This window comes from Pagrus major, chromosome 2 (assembly GCF_040436345.1).
Source record: "Pagrus major chromosome 2, Pma_NU_1.0".
Lineage (NCBI taxonomy): Eukaryota > Metazoa > Chordata > Actinopteri > Spariformes > Sparidae > Pagrus > Pagrus major.
This window is the reverse complement of record NC_133216.1, coordinates 4,758,256-4,779,633: the sequence shown is the minus strand read 5'-3', so window position 1 is coordinate 4,779,633 and position 21,378 is coordinate 4,758,256. Positions and strand designations below refer to the sequence as shown.

At 42.4% G+C, this 21,378-nt stretch overlaps 1 protein-coding gene across 1 annotated transcript in view; it reads right to left on the bottom strand.

The window, feature by feature from the left end:
* Window positions 1-20,695, bottom strand: part of axl (AXL receptor tyrosine kinase) — a 30,181-nt gene extending 9,486 nt beyond the window's left edge. The window contains exons 1-12 of the mRNA XM_073481263.1: window positions 20,161-20,695; window positions 15,839-16,049; window positions 15,284-15,384; window positions 14,975-15,157; window positions 10,693-10,773; window positions 10,433-10,548; window positions 8,357-8,552; window positions 4,096-4,235; window positions 3,864-4,008; window positions 3,007-3,024; window positions 1,533-1,662; window positions 1,175-1,266 (exon numbers count right to left, since the gene is read on the bottom strand). Of these exons, the coding sequence (XP_073337364.1) occupies window positions 1,175-1,266; window positions 1,533-1,662; window positions 3,007-3,024; window positions 3,864-4,008; window positions 4,096-4,235; window positions 8,357-8,552; window positions 10,433-10,548; window positions 10,693-10,773; window positions 14,975-15,157; window positions 15,284-15,384; window positions 15,839-16,049; window positions 20,161-20,323 (1,576 nt within the window). The 5' untranslated portion in view covers window positions 20,324-20,695. The remainder of the gene's footprint in view (window positions 1-1,174; window positions 1,267-1,532; window positions 1,663-3,006; window positions 3,025-3,863; window positions 4,009-4,095; window positions 4,236-8,356; window positions 8,553-10,432; window positions 10,549-10,692; window positions 10,774-14,974; window positions 15,158-15,283; window positions 15,385-15,838; window positions 16,050-20,160) is intronic.
* Window positions 20,696-21,378: the final 683 nt, after the last annotated feature.

Genomic DNA, 21,378 nt, shown 5'->3' with positions numbered 1-21,378 from the left:
GTGACCAACTATTAGCCAATGCATGCAATAACCGGAGCCCAAGGGTACAACATTACCCTGAGAATTGGCCAAAATTACTGGTCAACATCAGCAGGATAAATCCCGCCGAAATCCCTCCAATCTGACCTCTTCCTTTATTCCCAGCGCTCTTTCCTCCTTTCATACAGAGTGCACGCTATCTCTGCATCTCTTTCTCCTGGCTAGTCTCACTTTACTCACTGAATATGTTTTGTTTTGCTTTTTTCTGCAGTTTTGCCTCTCCCCTGGCCTCTTTGTGGCTGTGGCAAGCTGAGACTTGTGCATGAGGTCTACACAAATATTGCTTGAATATGACCCAGCTGTGTGAAATTTGAGCATGTATGCTGTGTTTACAGGTACGTATCTCTGTCTGTAATCATGTGGACCTCACAGGAGCCGCTTACTGGGGATAGCACACGAACCACTGCAAACCACTGCTTTATATTCCACTTTCTAGGTTGATGCTTCACCTGGATGAGACTTTAAACTCCCACTTTACTCCCCAAAGGTGAAATGACCTCTTCACACCAGTCAGAGGAGTGACAAGTTTGAAATCTGAGGAATAGGTTCGAGTCACGTTCTCCCTGAAGTATCGTCAACCTCTCCAATGCACTGTTATCTTGATTTCACCTTCCCGGTCACACCTCCTTCTTCTGCTGAAATGTAGTCAAGTCAAATATAATACGGTCGTTCATGCCTGATTGCACAGGGCATACCTTCATTAATGGATTTTCCACACATCTAACCGATGTGACGACAAAAAGATAAAACATCATACAGAATAAGGGGCACACTGTTGTTGCGGAGCATGTCAGCTGACTGAACACTCCAGGACTGTTTTTACAGCTGTGGGGAAATGAATTAACCCTTTACTGTTCGTGTTCCTGCCTTTAATCTACCAAGTAAACCATTCCTAACTTGAAATGTGGAGAATAGCTCTGCCATTGCGTGCAGGCAAACATTTCCTTCCAGTGAACTATTGGATCCAGGCCCCAGGGCATGAGAGGAGATGCTTTGTATCTCTATCTTTCCTTAGGACAGAGGCAGGTTTGGGCATGCTGAGAGACGTAGTATCTCTTACTGCTGTAGGGACAGTCAGAGGCATCCAAAGTGTCATCTTTCTGAGTAACATGCAGGGGCAGAGAGGGGAACTCACATGTTGCTTCTGTAGTCCTGCGGCTGTAGGTACGGCGGGCGCGATACCTGACCACCAGCTCTCCGCTCTCCATCATGGGCTCAAACGCCTCCCTGTGAGTGCATCACACAAAAGACAGAAAATCACAATGAGAGGTCACTCCAGCAGACGTGTAAACACAGCTGAACACATGGCATTGCTCCATAATACTTAAGAAGGACTTTCAAAACAGATGTCTGCCGATAATCCAAATGCTGCAGAATGCATGCAGGGGTAAAGCAACTAGGTCAAGGAACTGAAAAACACTGAAGCCTTTTGGTTTGGCACAGCTTTCGAGTCCCTCCCTTCTACCCACGAGGAGCGCCAACAGCCTACGCACCCAAAGCGTGTCTCCTTGCGCCGCAGCTTGGCCACGTAAACAGCCATGAGCACAGCTATGGACACGGCGCCGGCAATGGCCATCACCACATACCACCAGTGCCAGGAAAAGGCGGGGGGCGATGACGGACCTGAGGGAAAGACAGATGAGGGTTTAGTCCTGTGGGTCTATGAAGGTTAAGCAAGAATTTAGGATTATGGAGGCCATAAGGTGACAAAAGCAATACAGGATTGATTTATTTTATAAAATAAAGGCAAAGGGAAGAAATGTAAAGCCATGTGTAGTTATACTCGTCACATTGCCTATTAATGCTTTAACGGGAGCCACAATGACAGTGTACAATTTAAAATTAAATTGTTATACGGCTGCAACTAATGATTATTTTCATTGTCATTAAAGCAGCCATTTGTTTTAACCAATAATCGATTAATCTCTTAATAGCTGAGTCTAAAAATTTCAAAAAATTGCTGCGCATAATAATTTTGGAGGGCCTAGTGACGTCTTCAGATTGCTTCTTTTGTCCAACCAACAGCTGAAAACCCAAAAAGTTTTTCATATTATGACTGACAAAAAAAGCAGCAATTGCTTACATTTTAGAAGCTGAAACAAGCAAATATTTGACATTTTTGCCCCAAAATGACTGAAATTATTAATCAATAAACAAAATAGTGCAAATGTGCAAATACTTGACAGAATCTCCTCATGTTATCTTCATAGGCAGGTTGTAAAGGGTGCATTGACTGAAACACACTGTCATTATACCAGTGTAAGAAAACAATGTTTACTTCTTCTCTACAAACATATCCAGTGTTATTGTGAGCAAAAATATGTTTTAACTGGTCAAATTGACAAAGTGACCTCAGTCCTGCCCTCCATATTTGTGGAGCTAAATCTGAACATTTCTACTCATACTAAAAATATGCTCCTTTTCCCCTCATTGTCAAAACATTTACTTTCTCTGTGTTCTTGTTGTCCCGTCGCACACAACTACACCCTCGAGTTACTGCTTCTCACTCACTGCCTCCACCCACTGTTGTCTACTTTTTCTCCCATTAACACTCATCCTCCCCCAGCTTTCCCTGCCACTTTTTTATCTGCCATTCTTGTTGTTTGAATTGTCTGTCTGGCTCTATTAGACTAAGCAAACAGAGATGCTCCACTGTTCCTGCCGGTTATAAATATTTATGACGCGTCTCCCCATTCACCCCACACCCCTCTTCCCCTTTCCCGTCTCTCTGAGATCCTCTCTTCTCTTTTTTCTGTTCCTTCCTTTTTTTTTTTTTCTGAGATACACAGGAAGGAGCTCTCGGGCTCGGGGAGGAACCCGGTGACACAGAGTAAGAAAGAGAAGTCTTGTGGTGCAAATAACACCATGAGCTCACTTCCACTGTCACTGTGTTATTACGTGCCACTCTGAGAGGTCACAGAAGTGCATGTTTGTGGGTTTGGTCATGAAAAGCTGGTCATTACTCACCTTTTAACTCCCCCCTTTCTGTGGGAGCAAAAAACACAGAGTTCATGTCAATACTTGGACTTTTAGGAGAAAAACAACATATTTCGTTTCGAAAAACCTAAAAAAAAAAACAACAACATGTGTATCCATGCTGGATTTACAGCTTCTGACTCCTGATGGTTATTTTGAAATGCTACTGACGTAATGAGCCAAGGATTTATATTATTACATCTTATATAAACCAGTTGATATATATCAGTCTGTACACATATCCTTATAAATCGTATATCATTAATATATTTACATATTTTTTATGTATAAATGTACCCACCAACCATACCGGGTGAAAACTGGATTATATTCAGTCTGGACATCTAACATTCTGGACCTCTTTTCAACTACTCTCTTCAGCTTTAATGTGGTTACAACATCAGCCAGTCAAAAAACACAAATCTGTAATCATTTTGATAACTTGTTCAGTTGTAGTTGAAAGAGAGACCACACTGATTAGTGTACAGATATTCCTCGAAAGTCATGTAGGTGAAATGTGGTCTACATAATTTCAACCCATTTAATGTTTCGTTTAAAAAGTCATAAATGTGGAAATATATCCAGTCCGCTGTTTCATTTTAATCCACCAGTCAATCACTTTTTGTCCTCTGCTTCTGACTCTTGAGCTGCTGAAATACTTGAATATCCCCAGGGCAGGATCAAGTTTTATCTTATCTTAAAATCAAACTACTGTTGACAAAATGATGCAGCTTTCCAAATAAGGAATCCTAAAAAATGTATTGTAATGATCATTCATGTGTCAATGTGGATACAGGGTGTGATTTGTCATATTTTCATGTGTAATTTCAACAATTCTTGTCACTCACCTGGAGTGATAAGTGTCAGAGTCTGTGTAGGGGACCAGGGTCCTTGCCCAGCCCCTGTATAAGCACACACTCGAAAAGACACGTTGGACAGGGGGATGGACAGATTGATTGACAGCTCAGTGTCCAATCCAGTATCCACAACAAACTGTCATTAAAAAAGAGGGAAACAGTCAATATGAAGCAGATTGAATATTTTCTTTTTATCTGTTTGTGTTGTGTGTCCCAGACTGACCTGCTGTGCAGCAGGTGTGCTGTACTCCACCATGAAGCCCTGCAGTTCTCCATTCACCTTTCCCGGAGGCCCCTCCCACATCACCAGCACCTCTGTCCCATTCAGCACCGCCGTCACGTTGACAGGTGGGTTTTCTGGCACTGAAACACAAAAACACCCAGAACTTAAAGGTATTTCACTTCTCTCACAGTCACATGGATTTATTATTTGTAGAGTTTCTATAAGAATGTAGCTTAGGGTGTGGCAGTGTGCATGTCAAAGATTTGGGGTATGAATGAGGAGTCGGCAGTGGTAAGACTGTGGGCTCGGTGGCCAGAGGCCAGTGGGCTGGGGGTTAGCCAGGCGTGTGTTGTTTTGACAGCCTGGAGCCTCGAGGGTGTGGATATCTACAACAGCTGGAGAGAGAAGATGTCAGAGAATGTGGAGAATTCAGCTTTATTAGGCCAAAAAGGGCTAGCTGAGGGCACCACAGACAGGGGCAATTAGCAGAGTTCAGATAACTGGTGCGCTCTCTCAGATGGACACATGTTGAGGCCCGTGTGTCCCTCCTTCATGCCTTCCTCTTCTGTCACTCCCTATTTCTGCCTTGCCTGCCATTTTCTTTTCTGGCTCTCTGGAGCAATGAGTGAAAAAAAGCTGCTGGCAGCAGAAATACCCAGTGGAGAGAAAACCTAGCTGAATAACATGCTAGGAATAGTGTAAGGAATGTGTGTGTGTGTGTGTGTTTGTGTGTGTGTGTGTGTGTGTGTGTGTGTGTTTGTGTGATTGATGCCCTGATTGGCAAAGAAACGCACAAACCTTTTCGCAAGGAGACGACAGCGCTTTTTTACTTTGTTGCCATTTGAGTTAAGGCTCTCTTTGTCTTTACTTCTCGCTCTCTCTGCAGGCTTACAAATTCACACAAACTAGCTGGACACCCACCCACACCCACACACATGCGCTAAGTCAGTGTGAGTTTGGGAAACATGGCCCAGCCTATATGGATGATGTTATCAGGAAGCGTTTGGCGGCTGATTGTTTCCACATGCGGTCCCTGCTCTGCCTGCCAGCGGCAACGAAAACAACCTCGAAGTAAAGTTCGTTCCAGCAGTTCGTCTCCACCTATGATCCGTCATCTGTCGGTTTCTCTCTCTCTCTGCCTCCTTCTCAACCTCTTTGCTGCCCACCCTTTCTCCCTTTCTCTTCCCCTCCTTCTCTGTCTTCCATCCAACATGATTCCATCTCCTTCTTTCCAAGTTTTCTTCTCCCTCGCTGCCCTCTCTGTGGTAATCTCTTTTTTGTCATGGAGCTATGAGTTCAAGAGAACAGAGAAGTTAATTGTTTGACGTGAGGAGAATGAAACTGTTGCACTTGTATGGACTCCAGTTGCAAAATTTGGGACGCTTCAAAAGGAAAATGAGTGGTGGTGCTGTTTTATGAAATGCAGAAACTACACAAATATGCCTCATGAAAGCAGCCCAGGCTTGGCAAGAGAAACAAACACTTTTGAGCCACAATTAGTTCACAACAGTAAAGGTTAACATCTGCATCCATGGCAGACTACTGTTTCACTTCCTGTTGCATACTGCCATTGAAGAAACAGTGTCAGATAACCATGCTTGGAAGTATTCAAACATTGTTTAGAGGCAGGGCTTTTCCCCCGTTTCTCTTTCCATGCGCTTCATCTCGTCCTCTCAGTCTGCTTAGTCTCCGCATGGGTCAACACGTGGATGGAAAAGGGTCATCCTTAAGCCAAAAATTGACTCATAAGCCTGGGATCTGGAGTCTGTTCTCCATAAATGAAAACAAACTCGTCACTACACAGGAAACATGTTTCCCAGATCAGTCGGAGCACAAATTTTAGTGTCATTAAAAACGTCAACCCTTAAGGACGTCCATGTTGCTTCAGTTTTCATGTCAGAACAGACTGTTGTCCTTTAATGCTTGTAGTTGCATTTCTGTTGGCAGTATTACACAGGAATAAATGTGACACACGTGTGTGCTGTGCCACGTCACCATGACTCACTTCCATCAGGACAGTGAGTTTGGGTGTCCCGTAACTCTGGATTAACTCTGGTGTCACTTTAGGGGTACAGACAGATGTGATGCAACAAAAGTGTAGAGGGAATCAGAAGTCCTTTTGTGCCCTTTTCAGTGTAGAAAAACTATGTAAAAAGTGGTACAAGTACACAATAATACTTGTCAAGTGTTGCCACACCCTGTCAGAGTTCAGTCATTTTGTTTGGTTTTTTGGAAAGATGCATTTCTGGACTTTCTGTGTGTTAACAGAATGGATCTGTAAAACATAATCTCATTGCAGCTTTAGGATTAGGAGGGTGACATGGGTCGTGTTGCTTCCTCTCCCACCGACAAGCTCCCTCCTTCCCCCTTCTGTTCTCTCATCCTCCGGGGAAAATAGTGGGCTTTGGGAAAATAGCAAAATGAGTGTTTTCTCAAAGCGCCCCCTTCCCTTGTTTCCCTGCACTTCTATCCATTCCTTGCATGGTCCCACCATTAACCCCTTTTTTGTTTTTCCCACAGTGCCTAGCTGTGTGCTCTGGAAAAGAGAAATCACAGGTCATCTGAGGTCAAAAAAGGGGGGGGGACGAGAGATGGAGTGAAGTTGAAAGACTGGATTCAGGAAAAAAAAACTTGTTCAGCTTGTTTGATGCAGGAAATAAATTCCTCGGTGGTGTTGTAGTGAGGGAAATGGAGGATGGATATGAGAACAGAAAAGAGCTGGCAGCAGGAGAAGTCTGTAATGAAGTGAAAAACTTAAATAAAGAGGAGACAGACAAGCGCCGGATGGGGATGTCTGTGCCAGGATAACACATGTAAGAGATAGTGCAGCGCATAGTTGCACGATTTATTAATGAGAAACAAATGGAGCAGAAATAAACCCTAGAAAGACAGACTTCAGGCTCAACAATAGAGCATTATGGGAGTTTTGTCTTCAGAACTTAACTAAAGACAAAAGATGTGGAAAATATTGCTAAGGTCTACCTCTCCCCTTCATTCTCTCCCTCCCTTTGACCTCCATTGCCTCCTGAACTATCTTTGACCACCAGCTGAATCTTATCTTCTGTTTTTCTTCATCCTCTGACTCATTAGGACAAGTGCACAGAGAGCCGCCGGAGCTGGAAATGAAACAATATTGTCCAAAGGGAAACAAAACAGAGGATATTTTTTCCATTGAAACAAAACTATAGCTTTGTTATAATAAAGAAGTGAAACTTGAAAATCCTGACTGTAGCCAGCATATCTCAAAACCACTTAGTTCAGTCCTTCTCCATTATAGTGGCAGCGCTACTTCTCCCTTTTTCTATTTATGAGAAATGTTATGTTGAAATGTTTTCAGATTATAAGCAGCTTCCATTACGGAAAACCCCCATCATTCCTCCTGTGGCATATCTCTCCTCTTAGTATACGCTGTTTCCACTCCTCTTCGTCCAGGGATAGAGACAGCATGAGCTGGCATGGAAAATCCCACCTCAGTTTAAACTCACAGCAGCCTAGCATTACAGTTTGGACAGAGTGCTGCGATCCTAACTGAAGCCTTTCAGGAGAATTTAATGTCCACCCTCCCTCCCTCCCTTTCTCCGTCTCCACCTACTCTGTCCCTTCAATACCAGTCAGCCTTCCACCTCCAGAGTTTACATTTGAAACTGAGTTTGTGGAGGTACACCGACTCATGTCTGGTGTTCTTCAAAAACACAGACTACATTTAAGGGGCACAGGAAGGAATATTATGACTAACAGTGCACTGTAACTTGATTCTCTTCTCACCTTGTCATCGTATGTTTCCAATAAGCCTTTACTCAGTTAGAAATCGAGATGCAAAGCAGTCAACAGAATTAACTTGCAGTGAATTCACCTCAGAACAAGCTCACAAAAAATGAATCTCGGGGCAAAAAATGCTCTACAAGAAACAATCAGTATCGCTGATAATAAGACTAACCCTTCAAGCATTTCACCTTCTTTCAGTAAGCTGGCAAATATTCAGCATAATGTGCTATGTGCATATGTTCAATGCAAACATATTACTTCATAGTAGCGTCTCAATCGTGCCTGCTAGCTGCTGTATAGCATCTGTCCAGTAGGTTATAGAAGACAGCAGCAGTGGGAGGGGATTTAGACTTCAACCTAAACCAGTAGTCAGATAACACAGCCTTGACCTTGGCTCACTTCAGAGGAGGTGAATGTGCACACACACACACACACACACACACATGCACAAGACATCCAGGATGAAAACAAACATCTCTTCACTTGAAAGACTCACCTCCTTCTTTGGTGCGTAGCTCCACCCAGGGCGACCAGTCCGATGGCCCCTGGCTGCTGTGACAGGCCACCCTGACAGCATAGAGGCTGTGAGGCTCCAGGTCCTCGATGAGGTGTGTGGTCGGTGGGATGTTCACGTTCTGGTTGTGGATCATCTTATCTGGGCCTGCTGTGAATAACTCTCCTGCATGTTTACCCTGAAACATTCAGATAACACTTTTATTGTAGCTTCTACCTATCAGACACTTGGTTTCCAATACCACCTCCGTGAGGTTATTGTTCTGTTGTAGTGTTATTTTCAATACCTTAATTACTATTAAAATGATCACAGATAAAAATGATTAAATCAACATTTGATTGGAGTTAGTCTGCAGGAGACACATAAACATATAAAATAATACAGTATATGTCAAAGCATTGAAATGATTTCAGTTTCTAGGATAGAGTAAATAAAGATAGATAAAAACTTAGATGTTCCTGTTTCTACAACCAAACAATATTCTCTTAACTAGTATATATTTCCCCTTTTATTTACATTATATGACCACATTTGATATGAGGCATTGTGTAAGAAAAGACAGGAGATTGGGGTCGGTGCATGAAGTGGTGGGGGATGGTGAGTAATAGTTAATTGCCATAAACGGTGTAAAATCTGTTTCATTGCTGTTTTGAACGTGACCCAGGCTCCGCGAGGTTCACTGAAAGCAGAACCCATCAACCAAAAAAACTGAGGCAGAAAACTGCTGTCTCTGCAAACTCTCTGTGGTAAACAAATTTAAAGAGGAACACAAGGCTGTAAAAAAAAAAAAAAAATCCTTCATTACAGCAATTTGAAAACCACATTAAAGTTGCCGGTCTGCACCATTGTTCTCTGCTGCATTGCTCATTATCAAGCAGCTCCTGCCGAGAACAGGCTACACTTCACAAGGTGGAATAAAAACTTAGAAATAATAGACCAAATGAGCAGCCACACATTATGTTTGTGTATGTACAGCAGGTGCTGTTATGTACTGCTGCTTTAAAAACAATATGAGTATTCAGAGGTCATACAAGTAACTGGGTGGGTGATTTTTCCTCATGGCGTGAGTTGGTGGTGTGATTCCAAGGAATATTAAGTTGTATGACTGAGATGTGTGTGAGTGTGTGTGTGAGAGAGAGAGAGAGCAAGTAAATCCTGACTGGATGAATCACTGTCCAGCATGTAAACAACCGGTTTAATCTAATTGTACAGCTCAGCCCTGAGTCACACTTCAGTCTGCATTCTCCTTGCATGGCTCAGACCACAATACCTGCTGTCACTGCCTTTTTTTTCCTTTTCTTTCTTTCTTTCTTTCTTTCTTTCTTTCTTTCTTTCTTTCTTTCTTTCCTTCTTTCTTTCTTTTGCCTCTGTTGTGGAGCACAGTAATATCTTTCTCCTTTCTACACTGTAGCCTTTTTCATGTTTCTCTTCGCCACACAATGGACCGTTAAATTCAGATTTTTGCCCCGTTCTGCTGAGGCCGGCCCCTCGCCTTGTTCCCCTGTGAGGGTGAGGGGGTGACGGAGGGTGGAGGGGAGGGGAGGGGGGCAAGAACAGAAAGAGGTATGAGGGGCAGCTTTATTAGAACCAGACGTTTATGGGTGGTGCTGCACTGCTCCCTTCTCCAGGAGAAAATGTTCCTCCTCTCAGCTATGAGCTGTAATGGCCGCAGAGTGGGATAGTGGCAGAGAGACATTGACAGATAGAGAGAAAGAGAGAGAGAGAGAGAGAGAGAGAGAGAGAGAGAGAGAGAAAGAGAGGGAGTGGTGCGACAAGATTAGTCCAGGAGGCCACTTTCCCAGAGTGAAACCTGATCTACTGGTACGTGGATAAAGCAGGGAGGGGTAGAGGATGAGTTAAGAGAAGAAAAGCAAAGCTCTCTTTTCTTTAAAAATTAGGCTTGGAAAAGGTAACGCTCTGATCGTCAGAGTCTGCAAATAGAGGGAGACTGATGTATTTGTTTAACATGCAGGTCAAGCAGTTGCAGTGATTTTTCCTGGCTAGTTTTCTCAGCTAGTTGTGGTATTCTCCTCTCACATTTAACTCATGTTGTCTCACCTGAACAGAGCAACGCATTATTGGGTAGTCGCCTCCAAAACCAGGCTCCCATGACAAACGGAGACTTGTCTGAGTGATCTCTACAGCTCTCAGCTTGAGAGGTTGTGATGGAAGAACTAAAGAAAGAAAGACACAAAAGACAATAAGAGATAATAAATAAGGATAAAACACAGAGGAATTATGTAACTAACAATCTTAAATAGGAAAGTTCATCTAAACTGAACGGGCTGAAATGTTGGTGCTTCCACGGAGACACCTACCAGTGATGGTGCCAGATCCAGACGTGGCCACCCCTTTGTGGTTATGGGCCTCACAAGAAAAGGTGCTGGTTCTGTTCAAACCTGGATGGAAAAATCAAACAACATGTACGTGTGAAGCGGGAATATTCAGGGTCTTTTGAAACCAAGTATCTGTGCTCAGCCTGCTGAGCTGCACATAACGTTAAAGTGAGAACGAGTGTGAAAGTTCAAACTGAAGTGAGAACAGTAACAGTTTCCGTAAGGTAACGTGATCTCTCTGTGAACAGTGTTATGATTAGTTGAGGGGTTAGTGTGTGTTTGGTGATGTGAGGGTATTTTTGAGAGCACAAAAACATACCAGTATTGGCAAGTTGTTGGTCTACTGTAGCACAGACTCTTATTTCTGATAAAATAGTCTGGCAGAAATTATGCAAACCTGCCTTGAACCAATCTATGTCAAGCATCTTTCCACTACATTTCATCAAAACCATACCGGCAGTCACGGCCTTTTACATGTACAAATTTAACTTGTAAAGTCTCGCCAACACCTCCAGCCAACACCTTCTCGTCTTGTTAAAACTGGAGCCACTGTGTCTGACTTATCAATTTTAAAACTTTCACTTTTAATCATAGTGCCCCTGTCAGCCTGGTATCATTTTCTGTGTTAGAACTAAAACATGCATTTTACAAAATGAGGTAATGATATTGTTGACAGACACAGATATTAATGGGAGGCCTTGATTCAAACATCTTTTCACTGTTTCAAGATTTGTTTGAAAATCAAGCCATGTTGTGTTGATACTAATGTAAAACATAAATAAACTATGATATAAACTCTATATTATAAACTACAATGCATTGATTCCCTATGGGTCCACCTAGCCACCTTGTTTATCTAAAATCATACAGTCTTTTTATACTTTTATACTTATTGAAAATAATCAATATGTTTTAGCACAGTTAGCACTGATTAGGTGATGTGCAGGTCCAAAGACGTCTAGGTTAAAACTGGGCTAAATTTGGTTAAAAAGTAAAAGTTTGTATTTATCTGGGTTGCAATTATTTCTTCAGTAAGGACTTCCTTCACAATGAAATTAAGTAATTGAAACAGTGTTGAAACATTGTTATTTGTACCCTGACGTCTTAAAATCCTTCTACAAATCACTTACAAGGTGAAAACTGCATTTTTAGTTTACACATAATGTCAGTGAAGCGTTGGAGAACAAAGCGAGCAGTCGTGTTGAGGTCCAGGTGTAAAAGGCTGAGCTGCTGCCTTCAAGAGGCTGGGGCTCCTCTGAAGGGGGCAAAACACCACGATGACACACACTGACATTCAACAGAGAATGAGTCCTCTCACAGAGTGACTCACAGCGTGCTCACACACTCGAATCATTCCACAACACGACACAGGCTTACACACACATACTCAAAAACATGTGACATTCAAGTTTTATCACTGTTATCTAACACCCTAACATTGTCAATCAGCCACAAACTGAGACTCGCACAGAATCACGCAGTGTGTTGCTCTGCGCCGACGGCACCATGCCTCCATTGTGCCGGGGCCGGAAAAAGAACAGGGGGTACGATCCTCGCCGGGTGAAGCGAAGGATTGTGAGAGAGGAAAAGGAGAGAGGGAGGGAGGGAGGGGTGAGGGATGACCACTGGCTGTGAGGGTGAATGAACTGCTCATCAGGCGATCTCAAAATTGCGCCACTCGCCATTCTGTCTCTTTCCTTCCCCATCAGCAACCCGCAACACAACAATCCCCTGATCAGCTGAAAATGTCATAATCAGTCACTAGGAAGAACTCCTGAGCTCATGAGTATTACGGTATTGACCAATCTGGCAATTGTCAATAAAATGAGTCCCTGTGCTTCCTTCTATGGACTTATATATACAGTGCAGGCAGAAGGTTTAGGAATGGGACATATTGTGCTTTTCTTTCTTTAGGTACTCCAACATATTGGACTTAAGGCTGCAACCATTATTGATTAATCGAATAATTTTTTGATTAATTTAACATTTCAGCTATGCAACACCATTTTTGATACTGCACCGTTTGCACTGTCACTGTTACACTTATATATATAGATATACAGATAAACGATCTACTTAATCATATTTATCTTGTTTATTACCTCGTTTTTATCTTGTTTTCTCTGTTTTTCAACCTTGTTTTCTATTGCTGTTGGTTCCTTAGATTTATCTAACCTAACACTTTCATTGTATACCTACAATGACAAATAAAGTGTCTTATGTCTCATGTCTCATTTAAGATGTTAGTAAAACACACATTCTGACTGATGATGTCTTCACATTTTTAGATATAACACAGAGGAAACTATCAAAAACTCAGACTTGAGAAGCTGAAACCAGTAAATGTTTTGTTTTTTTGATTGATTTATGACTTAAACATTTAAGTTCATAATAGTTCCCTTATTGGACTTGAAATTAAACAGTGACAATGAGGTTAAAGACTTTCATCTTGAAGAGAATCAATATTTGGTGAATAGTGCAAGACTCTTAACTCTATTCACAATAATTATTCTAGGCCCGATAATCTGAATGTTCTTGAATTGCCAAGGCAATCACCTGACTTAAATGCAAGTAAAAAGTATCGATACTTCAACATACTTTCAATACCATGTGTTCAAAGCAATATGATTTCTGCCCCGATAGTATTGAAATGACCTATAATAAAAAAGTACAATCAGAGTTTCAAATGTTAATATATGTACATTTACTTTTTCTGTACTAACAATGCACACAGGTTGATCATTTAAAAAGATTGTCCTATTTTGTGTGCCTGGGACTTTTTTTCTTCAGCTGCGGTATTGAAAGGTATTGAGTAACTATATCAAAGTTAAAAATCCTGATATTGTGACAACCTTAATTTGTGCTTCATTTGCTGAAGCAGTCGAGATGGCTGCAGTGCAGGCTTGGCAGAACATCACCATGGAAGATGCCAAGTCTTTGCTGATGTCTGTTGGTCGTACACTTCAGTCATTGTCTGCATAAAGGCCTTGAAACCAAATATAATTAATATTAGGACTACATTTAAGTTGTATTATCTTGTCCAAATGCTTTCTGCCCTAAAAATGATCGACTATAGGCAAGAAAAGAGCTTCCGACACTCTCAGATGGAAACTGAATTAAATGGGACATGTGTTGCCTTTGATTCCTTCATGGTTGGAATGTACTTCATGCCATTTCTCTTTATGGGCCTATTGAAAGATTATTTGTGTTTGCCTTGGTTTGAACTTGAGGTCTGCCAGCACAGCTGCCCATTCCAGAGATGTGAGTGTAGGTTACCGTCAAAAGGGTCCTGGTCAGCACCAGCCAGCCCGCTCTGATGAGTCAAACCAGATCCTTAAACCATCCGCTGCCGCCTGCTCCTCCCTCCTCCCATCTGACTCAGCCTCCTCCTCCTACTGGACTTAACACAGGCCAGCTATCTGGTAGGCAGCTGTGGTTTGCATTCAAGCAGCAACAGATCCCTTTCTCTCCTACTTTCTTTTATCTCCCTGTGTCCTCTGCCCATCTATTTTCCTTCCCCCAATAGTGCCTCTTGTGCCTGCTGCTCTGCCTTTTTACCCATCAACCGCACAACCACAAGGCACGTCCTCAATGGATCCGCTGGCTCTGAGCCAGCCAGCCAGCTCTCTCTGGGGAGGCTGGTTATATTGTGGTTTGTTTAGGCCACGTAAGGGGGGATTCGGAAGCCTTTGAAACTATAGAAGATAGTTGCTGTGTAGCTTTTCAAGCAGTACATTATAATCAGGCTAAATATATTAAATTAAACCAATGATTCTGAAATTATCTTGTTTCTAGTAATGTAAAAACGTTGCTGCTTGGAGCCACAGGCTTACAGTGACTTCTTACCTGACTTATGTAGTGCTGAAGTGAGCAGGCAGTAAACCCATTTTGCTAACTGTTTAATCGTTAAACTATTTTATCAAGCAAAAAAGCCAAATATTTTCTGATTCCAGCTTTACCAGTGTGAGGATTTAGTAGTATTTTTTGTTATTTAATTTGAAAATTAATATTTCTGTGGTTTTGGTTTTTAGGTTTTTAGGTTTTAAACAATTAATTATTTGAAGACATCACCTCTGCTAGCATGTGATGGCCATTTATTTTAGCATTTCTTCCACATTTTATATACTTAACAATTAACTGATCACTGAACATTGGGCTGAATCAGTACAGAGCGAGAGCCGTTGAGGAGTTGATTGAGGCTGTGTGTCTTGATGTGTCTGATGTGGCCTTGACTGCTGAGGTATTACAGAGTTAAAGATGATACCTGTGAGGTTGAGTGTGGAGGGTGACAGGGCCACCGGGTCTGAAAGGGAGTTGAGGGGAGCACCGTCCTGCAGCCAGATGACCCTGACGGGCTCTGGAGGTCCGTGGGCCACACAGCTCAGAGTCAGGGACACGTTGGCCACTACAGACATGTGCTGGGGCTCCACAGAGAAATGAGGAAGGCCTGAGAAAGAATTAGCTGAATCAGAGTCTCGCCTCTTTTAACAATCCAAATAAAACTGTAGCACTGAGAGGAAACTCATTAATGTAGCTGTTGTTGTGAATGTTAGGCAGCTGGAGATGAACTCACCCTCCAGCTGAATGCTCCCCTCCTCAGAAAAAGTCTGGTGGCTTTCTGATAGAACAGCACATCGATAGGAGCCCATGTCAGGAAGCTGGACCTTCTCAATACTGTTGTGTGCATAAAAGTGATAAAAATTATTTGTCAGGTTTTTGAAAGATCAAGCCAGGATAAACCAACCTGATAACAGGGAGATTGAGGCAGAAAGATGCACAGACCCTGATTACTTTCCTTCCAAATTTTGCCATCCAATCAAACAGGGATTAAATACATTAAGCTACAGCCGGAGAGGCACACAGGGTTATATCATTTCTTTCAGACTTAATTTCAAAGTGCTCCCCAGTGGGAGTGGGAAGTCAACATGCTGATGTACTGTAATCCAGCGACAGTACTGGTTAAGCGAGGTGGAAGGATAAGGTGGGGGAACAGGTAATAAACACAATCATAGTAGAGGCATGACTGACATTTTTGGGCCAGGTGTGGCTGCCTCACAACAAATGAACCTTTATCATGACAACATGACAAATGCAGCTGGCATGTTTAGCAGAGAGAGCTGCTGCCTACCTGAGCGTGCTGATGACTGTCCAACTGTTGCTGCCAGTGTGGAACTGGAACTGGTTGGTGTCTGCGTACTGAAGGGGCACGCCGTCTCTCAGCCACAGCACGTCAGGGGGGTCCTCCTCCTCGCCCCCTGCGCCCTTCAGGGAGCAGTGCATTTTAACAGGTTTGCCCAGGGAAGAGATGACAGTTGTGGGACTCCGCTCAAACTCCAAATCTTTGATTAAGAGAGGGAAGATTATTGGTTAGTTTTTCTGTGATTCCTTCAAATAAACCTTACAAATCATTTTCAAAGACAACAAAACAGCTACAGCAAGATTTCCTCGGATCCGACGTTACTGCTGTGCTACTTTATATAAAATGTGAATAGGATGTCTTTATCTCCTGGCACAGAAGGGGGGATAAATAACCACAAAACAAAATAAACAACAGCAGTTAACATCGTTATCGGCATCTCCTATCTGCCAAATTCTTCATTAAAACATCGTATTGGCCCAGAATGTCACAGTCGGTGCATCCATGATTCCTATTCTACATCAAAATTTTGTGGGTTTTTTACCAAAGGACAACAGAAAAAAGGCCATAACAAGTTCCCATAGCTCAAGATGACACCATCAAATTGTTTGTTTTGTCATAAAATCCAAAGATATTCAATTTACAATTATACAAAACATGGAACATGACTGGATTTAGTCAATAGCTCAAACACTTAATTGATCATTAACTTGTGTGTTCATTCTGATAAATGCCTGTTCATGTTGGACCGGCCTGATTTAGCCATCGCTGAGACTTGATAAGAGCAGGTGAACCCAGAGTTTATCAAACACCACCACAGTTTCTGAACAAGCGTGGCATCTTGCGTTATCTTGAGTCCAGAGCAGGTGACCTGAGAAGGACAGAGCTGATACCGGGACAAAGGCTCCTTGTTAGAAGATGGCTGCTCCGACAGTGTCACACCACAGAGGGCTCAACACAAACACTGAAAACACTCAGGGTTTCTCTTAAACACCACAGATAAGCCAGCAGGTCGTCTGCCAAGACGTCTGTGAATCTGCTAAACATCCAAAAAATGACTCGGACAGGGTCACGATGAATATGCTGAGTATGAACTGCTTCTGCTTTTTCTTACTTTAAGACATTTAACAGAAGTGAGAGGTATTCCTGATAATGCTGAGGTCAAGGCATGTATGCTGTTTAAAGATAAAAGAATGATGATCCCATACAAATGACAGGCACAGATTAAGGATCAACTGATGAGGTTTTTTTCAAGCATACTGATTATTAGTAACCAAGGAGTCATGTACTTAAGTGCAGTTTTGAGGTACTTGGACTTTACTTGAGAATTTCCATTTTCTGCTACTCTATACTTTCACTCCACTACATTTTGGCCGATAGTGTCCTAGCACAGCCTGATGTGCGCCAATATATAAACTCTATCTGCAGATATATCAATATCAGAATCCTTTACTTCTTAATATCTTCATCAGCCCCAAAAATCACGTATCATTCAGGCTCAAAGAATTACTAGTCCCTTTGCAGATTCAGATTATTCACTGAGTACCTGCACAGGTACACAATAATACAAAAGATTACACTGTAACACCAGAATCAGAGCCAAAGTAGCTGATCTTTAAATTTATTTATTTTAAACCAAATGATTCTGTTAATCGGGAAAATGCTGAATTGCGATCCATCCTTAGCATAGATCTCCCCTGCAGGAATAATTTTCTTTCTTCTAGCATCAAATAAAAATGCTACTCTTTATCTTGATAAAAATAGATATAAGATATAAGATATAATATAAAAATGTGTAAACTTGACTCATGTTCTTGAATTTCAGGGCAAGAATAAATCGCACTTCTTTCACGGAGTGAAGCCTATAAAGATTTTCTCAAGCTTGTCAACCCGCCCACCTAGTCTGTTTCATGGCCAACCTTCAACCTCTGACCCCGTCACTGTGACCCCACAGGACTCCACACTTCAACCCACCGCACACAAACACACACACACACACACACACACACACACACACACACACAAACACAAACACACAGCTGCTGAAAACAGACCTGCAATTCAAACAGCACTCATTTTAGTCAAAAGTAGAACATGCCCTTGATTCTGTAAATGTGCATGTAATCTACACACACACACGCACAACCCAGCATTCAAAGCTAGTTCTGGGAGTGTGCAATAAATGAAGGGGCCTGCTGAGTCTCTGCTTCACCGCCTCTCTGTCTCTGTGTGCTTTTTGGCGTTAAAAGTCATTCCTCCCTTTATTTTTAAGCTTGGCTGAGCACTTTCAAGAATCTGCGTAGCCCTGACTTTGTGTTTTTTTTTTCAGTACCATACTGAACAAAAACAGCCCTACTTTCTTTCTCTGTCTGCGTTCATATATGAATACGCTTGTAAACCTTTTATGAGGATGCAAAGGTAGACTGAGAGAGCAGACTGGGGTTTGTGTGTGTGTGTGTGTGTGTGTGTGTGTGTGTGTGTGTGTGTGTGTGACCAGTCTCCAGTGATTCATTTGTGCTTAACTACTCCATCTCCTCCCTTTTGTCCCCTGAATTCTCTCTTGGTCCCACACTTTTTTTCATGATCTATCTCTTTCCACCCCGTCTTCACTCCTACTCTCTCTCTCTCGTAGAAATTGCTCAGATGTTAAATGTCATTGGACATGCACATACCAAAAATACCCAACACAGTCTGAGCATTTATCCTCCTCTCGCTCCCTCCTTTATCTTCCTGGCTTTTTAACGCTATGCATTCAGCCCCTGCATTCACTGCCGCGCCTTTGCCCTTTTCTCATTTAGCCTCCTTTTCATGCCATTCTTCGGATTCATCGCTACACATTTTGCCACCTCCCCTCCCAACTCTTTCTCCTCCACTCTTGCCCCCGTACCCCATCCATCATCTCACTGCTTGCGTCTGAGTCAGACCGGCTCTGACTCACAAACCAAAGCATTCGCCCCACTGAACCCCTCCTCTTTCCTCACTCACAGGCCACAGCCATCCCTGGCTGCTTCCAAATAGGAACTGAGACATCGGGAAAAATTCTCTTTGAAACCATCATCTTATAAATCAGCGGTGTCTAGTGATCTCTGTCTCTCCTGGTCATATGTCTGCTAAGGGCAGAGGTACAGCTCCCAGAGAGACAGTGTGACCATAATGGTCAAAACACATGAGCTGACAGGTGGAGGCCCCTGAAGGGACTCCATGTTTTGATGCACTGGTTGCAGTAGCTGATGGATTTCAAACTTTTAACAGCAGAGCTGATTACTAGAACAGATAAAGACTTCTGAATGATGGTTGGCACGTTTTCCACTTCTGGTCCAGATCTAAAATGAGAGTCTTGTTCCACCTTGGTAGAAAAAAAGCAGCTGGTAGAGAAGGAAGGATTTTACATTCATTGCTCGAAGGATAAATATTCTCTGTGATCATTGAAACTCTGATTTTAAAAGCATGATTTGTGACATCACAAATAATTTGGAGCCAATCCTGGTCCAATATTCAGCGTATGATGTGGAAACTTGAAGCCTTCAATGTACAAACACTGAATGGACATTACAGTGAAGTAGGAGACATCTTGTGTCCTGTGGGAACATTTTAGAAATGACACTTTTCACCCTCAAAATTCACTTTTCTTGTCAGAAGCAAAATATTATTCAAATCATATTGTTTTATATATCTTCAAACATGTCGGGAGGGGATCTTTAAGTATTATGATTGTCTCACTTCCCAGCAGGATTTATTTTTAGGCTTTTTCCTCTCCCTGCCTGGAATACATCTCTTAAAATTCCACAGTCTTCTGGAAATGCCATCACTGGTGGGAATCTTGGTCTGGATACCTGGTTTGGATGAGTTCCCACAAAGAAGAGTACAATTTTTGCAGAAGGGTTCATGCTGCACCTGATCTCAAAAACATGATCCTCCAGCTAGGAAAACAGCTCCCCAAAAGAAACTCTCCTCCATCACGTTTAACCTGCTGTCACTGAATAATCAGCATAATTCAAGCCACTTTGAGTATAAGTTAGTAAATCCTCAGCCTGACTGAGCCAATACAACTTTAACTGGATTTCTCTCATCACCTTGTTTTAAAAGGTTTCAATGTGCAGTGAATTCCTTCATGCTGCCCAGATGTTTATCGCACTCGCAGCTGTGGTTGCACTCGCCACCCCAAAGCAAATTGATTTAATGAGTTAAAAGCAGAAGGCTGACTGTGCTAATTGCTCGTTACAGCGTTTTTCCTCGCATTGAAGTTGACAAACAACAGTCAGATTGGAGTAAAAAAAGCTGCTGCTGCTCAGAAGAATTAATTAAAACCTTACCTGTCACTGATCCGGCGGTTACTGGTCTCCAAGCACAGAAAAGGACGATGAGGATCAGAAAAGAGCATTTAGACCGGCTCATGGCTGTTCTTGAAAGGAGATCACCTCTGGAAATATGCTTCATGAAAAGAGCAGTCATCTTGGAAACATCACAGGACTCCATCACCGCATCTCAGCAGCTCAAAGACCCAAAGTTGTGCGCTGAAAAAGTTTTGCTGTGACTCCGGCAGATGCTGAAAATGTGATTATCCACAAGTTGGGACCAAAGAAAACCGGATCCCGTCGTTTCAGTTCCCTTTTCAATGAGACAGCCTGTCTTCAAAAAAATCTCCGCTCAGCTGAAAAGTCTTGCTGCTTTTCTCCTTACGCTGTTGTTTTGGTTGATCCCACGGAGCTCTGTCCACTAAACTTTTAGTTTCCCAAAAGCGCACACAAAAAAAAAGGCGCACCAAAGTTTCTCGGTTCCTGATTAAGTTGTCCAAAGCCGAGTCTATTTCTAGCAACCGAGGGTGTATTTTTAAACCAGTGTATCCTGCAGCCTGTCGTCCAAAGTCTCTCTGCTGCCCACCGGTTCCCTCAGACTCCCTCAAACATTCCCCTGGCTCTTTCTTTTCCCTCTCTCCCCCTTCAAACAGGATTCAAATTCCTCAACTCAAGTTCTTTCCACCCTCCTCCTCCTCCTCCACCTCCTCCTCCGCCAGAGTCTCCCTCCTTTTCTCAGAGGATGTGAGAAACCCTGCGGCATGCTGATTGTCTCAACACAATCCCCCATTCGCTTTTTAATTACACGCGGATCCCCAGCAGTTGTAAATAGTGCAGTAAATCACCCTTTTCCCGCTTGAAACAAAGTGTCAGCCCGTGGACACATCTGACACAGACCTTTATACTGCCCATGTGTCGGTCAGCGACATGATAGATGAGATGTTGTCCCCGCAGAACATAAATTTGTCTGTTTACTTAAGAATAAATGAGACACAGTGAGATTAAATCCTTTCAACGCTCTATATTAATGTCTGCGTAATAAACCTTTAGTTTAACCTTATTGTGCCTATTAACATTAATAAGACTAAATAAAAACTAATGAGCTGTCTGAAAGTTTGTTTTACAGACAAATGTTTGTTTTTGTTTTCATCAACCTTGACCACATGTTGTGATCAGTCCAGATGGGGGAGCTGGGAAACTGTTACAAAGGAGTACAACTATTAGTACAATGACTGA